This window comes from Plasmodium relictum (genome assembly GCF_900005765.1).
Source record: "Plasmodium relictum strain SGS1 genome assembly, chromosome: 9".
Taxonomy (NCBI): Eukaryota; Apicomplexa; class Aconoidasida; order Haemosporida; family Plasmodiidae; genus Plasmodium; species Plasmodium relictum.
In genome coordinates this window covers 880,476-892,629 of record NC_041687.1, presented here as the reverse complement: position 1 = coordinate 892,629, position 12,154 = coordinate 880,476, and the positions used below count along the sequence as shown (strand labels likewise).

General features: G+C 18.2%; 4 protein-coding genes across 4 annotated transcripts; 2 read left to right on the top strand and 2 right to left on the bottom strand.

Annotated features, from left to right (window-relative positions):
• Positions 1 to 352: 352 nt before the first annotated feature.
• Positions 353 to 5,056, top strand: PFK11 (6-phosphofructokinase, putative; the record flags this gene model as incomplete). The annotated part of the gene is made up of 5 exons (XM_028676697.1): positions 353 to 1,849; positions 2,127 to 3,871; positions 4,067 to 4,586; positions 4,815 to 4,889; positions 4,970 to 5,056. The coding sequence occupies 5 exons, from the start codon at positions 353 to 355 to the stop codon at positions 5,054 to 5,056; spliced, it is 3,924 nt and encodes a 1,307-aa protein (XP_028533160.1).
• Positions 5,057 to 5,646: 590 nt separating this feature from the next.
• Positions 5,647 to 6,057, bottom strand: MBF1 (multiprotein bridging factor type 1, putative; the record flags this gene model as incomplete). The annotated part of the gene is made up of 1 exon (XM_028676696.1): positions 5,647 to 6,057. One exon carries the CDS (start codon positions 6,055 to 6,057, stop codon positions 5,647 to 5,649), a length of 411 nt encoding a protein of 136 aa, XP_028533159.1.
• Positions 6,058 to 6,906: 849 nt separating this feature from the next.
• Positions 6,907 to 7,822, top strand: PRELSG_0925300 (cochaperone prefoldin complex subunit, putative; the record flags this gene model as incomplete). Its single annotated transcript, XM_028676695.1, has 3 exons — positions 6,907 to 7,023; positions 7,097 to 7,445; positions 7,557 to 7,822. The coding sequence occupies 3 exons, from the start codon at positions 6,907 to 6,909 to the stop codon at positions 7,820 to 7,822; spliced, it is 732 nt and encodes a 243-aa protein (XP_028533158.1).
• A 454-nt stretch (positions 7,823 to 8,276) lies between these two features.
• PRELSG_0925200 (conserved Plasmodium protein, unknown function) lies at positions 8,277 to 12,134 on the bottom strand (the record flags this gene model as incomplete). The annotated part of the gene is made up of 6 exons (XM_028676694.1): positions 8,277 to 8,895; positions 8,979 to 9,027; positions 9,143 to 9,224; positions 9,328 to 10,213; positions 10,459 to 11,000; positions 11,979 to 12,134. The coding sequence occupies 6 exons, from the start codon at positions 12,132 to 12,134 to the stop codon at positions 8,277 to 8,279; spliced, it is 2,334 nt and encodes a 777-aa protein (XP_028533157.1).
• Positions 12,135 to 12,154: the final 20 nt, after the last annotated feature.

Genomic DNA, 12,154 nt, shown 5'->3' with positions numbered 1-12,154 from the left:
TCTATTCATAGTTCATATTAGGATATATATTTAAGTACAATCCTTATTTGATAAAGTAATTTAATATAATTAATTTATTTTATATATTATTACTTACTTTATTTTTATTATTAACTTTAATAATTATTTTTAGGTTTAGCAAATAACAATTTATATATATAGTATACTCTTTAAAATTTTAATAATATCGTATGTGCACATCCTGAATATTTAACATTTTCTTTTAGTAAATTTTTTTTTTAGATTTTTTGTTGATTCTGTTGTAAAACATTTTTACAACTGTTATTACATATATATTATTTTATTTGTATTATTTTCATTTTATGATTTTTATTATTAATATTTCCTAATAATGGATATAGAAAATGCAAAAAAACACTTGAGTGAATTACAAGAAGAGAGAAGAAAACATAAAATAAATTTACCTGGAATATTGAAAAATAAGATTATTATAAAGGAAGAAGAGAATAATATAATAGGAGAAAAAGAAAAAGAAATATTGCAGAATGTTTTTACACATACAATTAAAAAACCAATAATTAAATTGTGTTATGAAAATAGTTCTTTAAACAATTCTACAAGAAAGAAATTAAATGACACCTATTCTACAAAAATATCAACAGAAATCTCTAGTTGTGATTATACTGGAAATTCTTTTCTAAAAGAAATGATAGATATTTATAAGTGTGATAATATTTTGAATATAGGGATTCTATTAACAGGAATTCAAGCACCAGGGGGTCATAATATTATTTGTTCCGTTTTAGACAACTTAAAAAAGAAAAATAAAAAAAACATTTTATACGGTTTTTTAAATGGTTTTGAAGGATTAAAAAAATATGATCTAATGGAATTAAAAAATGAATATATAAGCATGTTTAGAAATATTGGTGGATTTGATATGATAAAAAGTAGCAAATTTAATATGTCTAGTGAAATTGATAAAAAGAAATGCTTTAAAATTTGTAGACATTTAAATTTGAACGGGTTAATCATTGTTGGAGGAGTTAAAAGCAATAATAAAATTGCCTTATTAGCAGAATATTTTGAAAATATTTACAATTTAGCTAATGAAAAGATTAAAAAGAAGAAAATGAGCAAAATGAAAACAGAAAAATTAGATAATGATACTGAGAAAGAAGACTATGAGAATGATATGCTTAATAATATTGAAAATGAAGAAGATATAGAAAAAGATGTAACCTATGAAATAGTAAGTGATTTAAGTGATGAAGAAATAAAAAGGAAATTTCCTAGACAAAAAAAAAAACTTATAAGAACTGCAATAGTAAGCGCACCGAAATCTGTATATAACGAATTGAAGAATGAATATATTGAATGCTCGTTAGGTTTTGATACTACAGTATTTAGTTACTGTCAATACATAAGCTATTTGATGTCACATATGCAGACATATTTAAAAGGATATCATTTTGTAAAAATTCTAGGGAATTCTTCAAGTCATATAGCATTGGAATGTTTCCTACAAACAAAAGCAAATGTAGTCTTAGTAAGTGAAGAAATAAAAAAAAAAAAGTTAACGTTAAAAGATATTACTCATTTTATTGTTGATGTTATTAAGACAAGATATAAACATCACGGCAAAAAATATGGAATAATAATAATACCAGAAGGACTACTAAGCAAGGTTATGGAATTCAAAACATTAGTAAATTCTATCTTGCAAATTAAGAAAGAACATATAAAAAATAAGATAAATAACTTGCTTGAAATAAAGAATATTTTAAGTAATAATTTAATTAAAGATCATTACGAATTATTTCTTTCATTTCCTCAATTTTTTCAAAATCATATGCTAATGGAAGCTCTTTCTTCTGAGCCTTTTCAAGTAAATTATTCTTATTTTTTTTGTTACTATTGAAAAGTTACTTCATTTTCATTTATATATATATTATAAATATAAGTAAAAATATATATAAATACATATAATTTACTCGTTCATAAAGTTTATATTCATTTAAACTATAGGTATGCACATATTATTTTAAAAATATACATATATATATATATATATTATTATACAGTGATGTACTGTTTAAGTAATTTTAATCCAAATTATTAAAATTTAAAATTTACTCTTATTTTTTTTTTCTTTTTTACATCAGTACTCTCGTTTAAATGTGGAAGAATTATTACTCTATTTTGTTAAAAAAAAAATAGAAGATGAAAAAGAAATAGACGATTTAGAATTTATTCCTCACTCATATGGGAGTGAAGTTACTTGTTCTTTACCTACAAATTTTGATTGTGCTTACAGTTATATATTAGGATTTAGTTGTGTTGAAATAATAGAAAAAAAATATAACGGTTATGCTTGTGTTATTAAAAATTTGAAGGATTTGTTATCTAATGTAGATAGTATAAAAATATTTGGAATACCAATATGTAGTTTAATGCGCATTAAGAACAAAAATAATATAGAAAATGAAAAAGAATTTTCTATAAAAAGGAGAAAAGTAGATTTGAATAACGATTATTTTTTAAAGTACAAAAAATATCGTTCTAATTATTTATATGAAGACAACTATAGAGTACTAAGTGGAATTCAATATGATCATAACCTACCTATAGAGCATAATGATTCTGTATATTCTTCTAAAAAAATGAATGGTTTTTTTATTGATTATATGAATCTCAATTTGAAACAAAATAATACATTTAATCAAATAAATTTTACTATATCTGGATTAAAAAATGATTACTTGGAATTAGACAAAAATAAAAATGAAAATAAAAGTAGATGCAATTGCAATTATTACAAATGTTATGATGTTCTATCGGAAATTGAAAGAATATTAATAAAATCTGTTATAAAATTTAACACTATTTTGGTAAGACATAACACAAGAATTACCTATATTAATAATAGTTTCGAAAACAAATTAAATTATGATTCTTTTCTTCATATTAATAAGATTAAAGAATTTTATATGATACAGGATCATTCTCTAAATTTAAAACAAAATACTAGGATATCGACGTATTCTAAAAACATAGGAGTTGTATTACTTTCTCACTGCACACCAGGTAGTAATAATATATTAGTTGGCTTACATCAAAGATTATCTATTAATAATTTCAAGTTAATTGGATTTATGGGAGGTTTAAGAGGATTATTAAATAATGATATATGTATAATTAATGATAATAATTTAAAGAATTCAACAAATTTAGGTGGGTTTCCACTATTAGGAGCTAATTTAGAATATCGTAAAAGTGATTTTGAAAAATTATATATTTATGATTTGATAAAAGAAGAGTATGTTAACAAAATAATTGAAAATTGTAGAAAGAATAACATTTCTAATTTAGTTTTTATAGGTGATGAAAAAGTAATATCAATTATGAATATACTAAATGACATTTTTATAAATAAAAAAGTGAATATAAAAATTATAACTGTTCCTACTTCTTTATATAATAGTTTTGATAAAAATTTAATTGAATGTAGTATTGGCTATCATTCAATGGTCTGTAATATAAGTGATATTATAAGTAATTTACAAAGTAATTGCTTAAATTTAAATAAATATTATTATTTTATAAAAGTGCATACCAATATTTCATCCTCCTTAATATTATCCATTCAATTAGAAACACATTGTAATATATGTTATATTGGCGAATGTGTAGCAAATCAATTAACTAAATTAAGTACAATTATTGAAAATATTTCTTTAATTATAATAGAGAGAATTAATAGAATGAAATATTTCGGTATAATACTATTCAGTTCTAATTTAATATACTGTATTAATGATTTTTATGAATTATGTAAAGATATAGATGATAATATAGAATCTACCGAGGAATTAGACGAAATCATAAATAATGTTGTAATACCAGAAAAGTAATAGCAATTTAAAAAAAATTTATAAAAAATTATATAAAGATAAATATAGTAATAAAAATATATATATATATATAATTGTAAACAGAAATTCTTATAAATAAAATTTTATATGTCACATATTTATTTATATAATCTAATATCTCAAATTAGTAAAATTATAATTATATACATATATATAATACATATTTTTAGGTATGAAAAAATTTTAAAAAAAGAAAGTATAGAAATATTAAAAATATGTACTCGTTCAGTTAAAGATAAGTTATTAAAAAAAGAAAAAAGAGAAAATGAGGATATAGACTCAAATTTTGAATTAATGTTAATTAATGGAATAAAAAAATATATAAAAGAATTAATGGAAAAATCAAAAGAAAATAATGAGCTTTATTCTTATAAAAAACATATGAATACATTATCAAGTCAAATAACAATAAAAAACATAAAAGTATATAGTGATATAGATTATATATCACATTTTCAAACAATAAATAAAAATATTGATAGAGAAATCAATTGTTATTTCCCAACTCATTTCGATAATTCATTAGCATTTTCTCATGGTTTATTGGCAGGGATTGCTGTTGAAAATGATTTAATTAATTACGTTACATCAATTAGGCATTTGAATTTAAATAAAAACAATTGGAGTAGTTCGCTATATCCTGGTTTTTATTTTATAAATAATAAAGATAATAATGGGCATTTTAATAAAGTATGAAATAAATAAAAAAAATAAAATAAAATAATTATTTTCAGCTCTAGGTTTTTTCTTTATCTTATTTCTAATTTTAATTTTGCTTGATTTTTATTTCTATATCTATTTTATTTTTCATTGTTTTTATATATATTTTATTTTTAACTTTTAAAATTTTTTATTTTTTTCTATTAAATTTTATATCTTTTAATTTTATTATTTATATTTTTTCTTTTTTTATAACAGTATCCTTACGTTGCTCCAGTTCCTATTTCAGTAAAGTCAAGCCAAATGGCTACTATTAAACATAATGCAAATACAGTAATGATATAAAAAAAAAAATTAAAATAAAAATTAAACAGTATATATATATATATTTATTTATTATTTTTTTTTTTAAGTGGGCATACAGTGACAGTTATATTTATGTTGGGCCAGTTCAATATGGTGTAAACCCAGATAGTATTGGATGCTCCCATATATTTTGAAAAAAAAAATAGAAATTTAGTAATAATAAACTATCTTCTTTTTTATGATTTTTATTTACATTTAAAATTACAAAAAAAGGGGTAAAAAAAAAAAATAATAATTTCACATTGTTATAGATTATTATTCATATTTATTTTTGCATTTTTTAATAAAAACAAAATTTGGTTAATTTTGAAGAAAAAAAAAAAAAAAAATAAAGTAAAAACCATATAAAAAAAGGATCACATTTAAAAAAAAATTTAAAAAAGAAAATATTATTTAATAATTATAGTAAAAACTAAATCAAAATTATCCAAATAGTTTTTTTTTTTTTTTTTTTACTGAATGTACATATTTATCTTTATTTTTTTACAACTAGGATAATATAAACATTATTTCTTAAGCATATAAAAGCTTTCTCAGTGTCATTACTTTTAGTATTCTAATATTATATATTTTTATCAATATTATTTAATTAGCATACAAATATAAATATATATATATGATTTGAACTATTTTAAAATAAATGTGTAAAGTAAATAATGGATACTATTCAAAAGAATTTTTATATAATTTATACTTTTTTTTATTCTCTCCTTTTTTCTAAATTTTATTTTCTTTTTGGTGAAGGTAAATTAATACCTAAAACTCTATTCAATTTTTGAATAATAACATTATTTGGTATTGCTTTTCCATTCTCATATTCTTTTATTACTGTTTCACTTTCATTAATTAATCTAGCTAATTGAGCTTGTGTTAATTTTTTGTTCATTCTGGCTTGTTGCAAAGCTCTTGAAAATGTTGGTGTAACTCGATCAATCTTAAAATTTTCATTTTCTTGTTCAATTTTTGCTTTATTTTCTATTATTAAATTTCCTTTACTTGATTTATTTTTTCCACCAAAGTACTTCTTTTCTATTTCTACATCTATACCTAACTTTCGGGCTTCCTCAATATTTTTCGGTTTCGTTTTTTTCTCATTTTTATGCCATATAACAGGCTTAAGGTCTTGATGATCCATTGAGTTAATTTAAAAAGTATATATATATTAAAAGAATAAAAAAAAAAAAAGAAAAAAGGTTTAAATAATTTAAACAAATAAAAGTATTGAAAATATAAGAAATAAAAATAAAAATTTGTTTATTAAAATTTTATTTATAGAAATAAATATGTGATTATATTTTTGCAATTCTTAATTTTAATTTCTAAGTAGTAATTTTATTTGTTTTAAGAAAAAAATTTTAAATAAAATAAAACAATAAAAAAATATAATAAAGTGAAAATGAAATGAAAATAAAGCAAAAATAATTCACTTGCAATTTTTTCTTAATTTTCTTAATTTTTTTTTTTTTTTTCTAAATTTTTTTTAAAATATTTTTTATTGTCATTAAAATATAAAAGTATTTATACATATTTTATTACACTTCTTGCTATGTTTTGATTCTTACTATAAAAAAAAAGGAAATATTGCTATAAGAAAATTTTTTATTGTAACACAATTTATTATTTTTTTTTTTATTTTTATCTATTTAGTAATACAAGAAAAATAAAATAAAGAAAAGATTTTACTTATTTAGTTTTTTTTTTTTTTTATTAATTTTATGAACATAAATAATATAAAAATATATGCTTGAAAGTTTAATATTTTATTAAAACATAAAATATATACTGTACATATGATATATTTAATGCTTTATTAAAATATATATTTTTAAAAATAGTAAAATAGGAATATAATTATTCTTATTTTTTTTTTTTCTTATATATATATATATATATATATATGTATATTGTTTAGACAGTTAGATGAATTTTTTTTATATCTTGTTTTTTTTCTACTTTTGTTTTGGTATATTTTTTATATGTAATCATGGCTTGCGATTTGGAGAAGATTGAAGAAAATGAAAGAGAAAAACCAAATGTTGTAATTCAATTAAATACATTAGGCCTTGAAGAATTAATATCTTTAACCTTAAAATTAGAAGAGGTTATATTTAAATTTTTTCTTATATATATTTTAATTTGATATGTTTTACTTCACTGTAATATTTTTTTTATAGGAATGGAAAATTATAAAAAAAAATTATACCATTTTAGAAAGTGCTATAGTAACTTATGACAAATGTAAAAATTGTGTAGAACAGTTAAATCCTTCTAAATATGAAGCAAAAAATTTTAATATATTTATGAACGAATTAGAACGATCAGAGCTCATTAAACTATGTACTAAAGAACAAGATAATAAAAGTAAAGATACAGATAAGGAAGATTCTCAAGAAAAAAAAAAAATTGAAAATATAGATAATTTAATTGACCAAATTAAAATTAATGAAAAGGAAGAAGAAAAAGAAAAAAAGCAGAAATCGTTAGATGTGCATATACCTTTGACATCTTTAGTTTATGTTCCAGGTAAAAAAAAAAAAAAAAAAAAAATTCATAAGAATGTTTAAAGAAATAAAAAAAATTTTACAATAATAATATTTTATTTTTACTATCTTTTTTTTTTTTTATTTTTTTAAGGAAAAATTGTTGATACTGAAAACTTTTTAATACGTATGGGAACAAACTATTACGTTCAAAGAAATTCTCAACAGACAATTGAATATTTTAATGATAAAATAAAAAGATTAAATGAGCAGATAAAAAAATTAAAAATAACATTAATTGAAAAAAAAAATGAAATAGATCTATGTAAAAATTATATACAAATTAAAAGAGAACAACAAAGGAGCAATTTAAATACAAACACACAAGCTTCTTCACTTAATCCTTCAGTAAGTAGTTAATTTTACTTGAGAACAATTTTTCTTTTATTTCAGATCCCCTTCTTATATAATTATGCACCTTGTAGTTATAAATATTATTTTTATTTTTTATAAATATAAATATATATATATATATATTATACTTTTTCCCTTTGGTTTACTTATGTATTTTATCTAATAAATTTATCCTTATTATTTTTTTTTATTTGTTTATTTAAAATATTCCTATATACTTCTTGTATATTTTAATGAATTTTTTCTAAACATAAAGTTTTAAAATATATATAAAAAAAAAGAATAAAAAAAAAATTTTTAATGAAAGTTTTATATTTGAATATTTACTTATATAAATGTTATCTGATATATATTATTGCACAATTCATATTTCTTAATTATTTACAAATATATATTTTTTTTTAATGTAATATTAAAAAAAAAAATAGAATAATGATTAACAACGGTAATTCATAAAATTTTATTTTGTATAATTTACATTTTTAGCGTATGAAGCATTTTTTATAATGTTAATATTTTCCATAACTATATATTTTAGTATCAATGTAACATTATTTTGAGAAATAAATTTTTTATATGTATTTAAAATATTATTGGCTAAATCATGACAATATAATGCAATATTAGTAAAAGCATGAATTAAAGATACCCAGTATTTTAATTCTTTAAAATTATTATATGAAAAAAGAGAATTTAACGTTATATAATAATCTTTAATTTTATCATAAGTAATTTTCATATGTTCTATATTGTAGCCGATCATTTCCAACATTTTTCTCTTTATTAAAAAATAGCTTTCTGACTTTTTTTTTAACAAATTTATAAATTCATTTTTAAAAATTAATAATATTCTCGAATTGCTATTGATTATATTATTTAAACCTTTTAATATTTCTTTTAAGCTTTCTTTATTTATTATTTCAAGCACTTCTATATAGCTTAATTTATGTAATACAATTTTGGCTATTTCAAATATATATATTTCATTATTTCTTAATAAAACAGTTTCAAAATAAATTTTTAAATACTTATGCATGTTTTCTATTATGTCTATTGCTCTTCTTTTATTTTTTGTATCTCTATAAAGTTTTTAATATATTTAGTAAAAAAAAAAAATGTTTAAAAACTAGTTAAAAAAAAGGAATAGATAAAAATGACATACTTAATAATTTGATGATAATCTACGTCGTTGTTCAAAGAAATTGAGCTATCTAAAAAATAAAAATATATATAAGATAAAATTCTTGAATAAACTTATTTACAAAAAAAAAAAAAAAAAATATTTTTAGCTATAATTTATATATATATATATATAAAATATAAGACCTTTATCAAGGATTGTTCTATAACTTTTTTCATTTTGAAAATCTTTATCTCTTTTTAATACATTAGCATCCCTAATTTTTACCTATTATATGAAAAATTAATAATAAAAAAAATTATTTATATTTATGAAAAAATTCAAAATATACATACATACAACATATAATAACTTTTTTTTTTTTTTTTACAATATTTTCATTATTAATCAAAAGAGGAGCATTTAAAAGGAAGCATAGAAGATCTCTATAATTATTATCATAAACTAAGTATGGAAAAATGTAAATTAAATCATTTTTTAAAATTCTATGATGATAGAAATATGTTTTTAATATTATAACATAATATTTCTGAAAAAAAAACCTTCTTTCCTTAAGTATGTTTACATTTTTTATTATAAAATCAAAAAAGGTAATAGCTACTAAATGATTTTTATATTCATTTGAAATATACGAAAATAAATAATTAGATACTCTAACAAATTCTTCATCACTAGAAAAAAATAAAATAAATTCAGCTATTGAAACAATAACAGAACAATTCATATAATTTGATAATTTCTTTTTCATATCCTTTATTAAATTATAAGAATTATTTACGAATTTATTATTAAGGCAACATATATTAAATAAAATATGTACACATTGGATTAAACAACATGAAATATAATTTTTCTTTATCTTATTTAAGCAATTTTTTGATGTATAAAATTCATCATAATTTTTTATCAGATTTCTTATATATAAAAAAATTCCATTCAAAAAATTTTCGTTATAATGATTTTTTATTTTATTGCAAAGAATTTTATCCTTTTCTGCATCATAATATAAATTTTCTTTTTTAGTGATACTTAATTTTCTATTTTCTTTATTTGAAAAACAACTCTTGTCTATGCTTTTTTCACTTATATTTTCATTCAAAATACTATTTTCAATTATATTGAAATAACTATGAAAAATATTTTTATTAACAGAATAATGAATTAATCTTTTGATATATTTATTGTTAGTTTTTCCCTTCACTTTACTCATTTTTTCATTTATGCATTTTAAAATAGTTTCATCATTATCTTTTTTACTGATAAAAAAAAAAAATAAAATAAGCAAGGTTAATAAAAGACTAAGAAATGACTATTATGAAAACTAAAAAAATAACAAATTTTTTAATAAAAATTACAACAATTTTAAAGAGAATAATATTTTTTATAATGTATAGATAGATTGAATATATATTAAATAAAAAAAAGAAATAGTTTTTCAAAATATAAAGCATTTTTAATGATTTATATATATATATATATATATATATATTTATTATAATACTTTTCGTTTAGTAAAGTAATATAATCACTTTTAATCAAATCAGATATTATAGAAAAGAAAAAGCAGCTCATTATTTGTTTTGAAATATTTTTAGAATCATTTTGATCTATTAGAAAATTAGTAAAAAGTGTTTTTTCATCAAAATTTGTCTCTCCATCAACGCTATATTCGTTTTTATTTTCATTATTTAAAATATACTTTTGAAAAATAAATTTTAATGTTTTTATTTTAATTAAAAAATCATTAGAATTAAATAATAATATGGAAATATATATATTTCTATATGTATTTTCTGAATTTGCCAAAATAGTAAAAAAAGTATTCATTAAATTTTTATCATCATGATGCAAAGAAATATAAAAAAAAAAAGAAGAGTTACAACCTTTCCATATATTTGGATAATAAGAAAAGAGTTTATCTACTTTCCTTTCCATTATTTTTATTAAATTAATCATTAAAATTTTTTCTCCATTATTAGTATGATTTTCACTGTCTACATGAACAAGCAATAAACGTAAAATAGATTTTTGTTCTCTTCTACACTAAAAAAAAAATTTAAAAAAAATAGAGTAGATTAAATAAAAAATTTATGTTTTTTTTTTAAAAATATGAGATGTTTTTATTATTTCAATTCTTTAATTATTTTTAGTTATTTCATATTAGTATTTCAACAATCTTTAAAAAAAAAAATTCATTTTTTTTATTAAAAAATACAAATGAAAACATTTATTTATGGACGAATACGTGTTACTAAAAAAATATATAGAAAATGATATATATATATATATATATATATATATATATATTTCTAGTATGCTAACTAAATATTCATATATAAAATTGTTTAAAAACTTGCTAAACATGTATATATATATATCTAATTCCTCATTAAAATTTGAAACGAGAAAAAAAAAAAAGCTAAATATATTTACAAAAATATAATATACAATAATTAGTAAAAAAAAAGAAAAAAAAAGAAAAAATCATTATTAATGTAAACAGGTATAGAAATGAAAAATTATTTTTAAAATAAAATAAGTTTTTCATAAATACGTATTAAAAACAAAAATTCTACAATTTTGCATATAGAAAAAATAAATCATATTAAAAAAATATTAACAAAAAATATATAAACGAGTTGAATTTAGTATAAATACTCTAATAAAAATAAAGAAAAAATAATAAAAATGAAAATAATGAAAAAATTAAAAATTATGAAGATATTTTTTAGTATATAATTGTTATGATGAATTATCCATAAAAATGTGTTAGTAAAATGGATATTTGACAATTAAATATTTTATATATGAATTGATTGACAAATAATAAAAATAAAATTTTAATTAAAACCCCTGTTTCATGCAAATATATCAACATAGGATTTTGAATTTCTATATTTTTTTTTTAAATATAAAACATGAAAATTTGAAATATATAAAAATTTAATTTTTTACTTTAAAAATAATATATATTTGTATTTTTGTAAGATTTAACAAAAATTATTTTTTTTCTAATCATACTTTTAGAACTTTGTTCGTGTCTTCAATCTTATAAAACATATATATTAAATAAAGATCCCTTAATAATTTTATTAGATTTTCTCTTGTTTCATTTTTCTGAAAAGTTTGCAATTCTAATAACTTTTTTATTTGTGACAACTTTTCTTGTATATTCATTTTAAAAAAAAAAAATTATA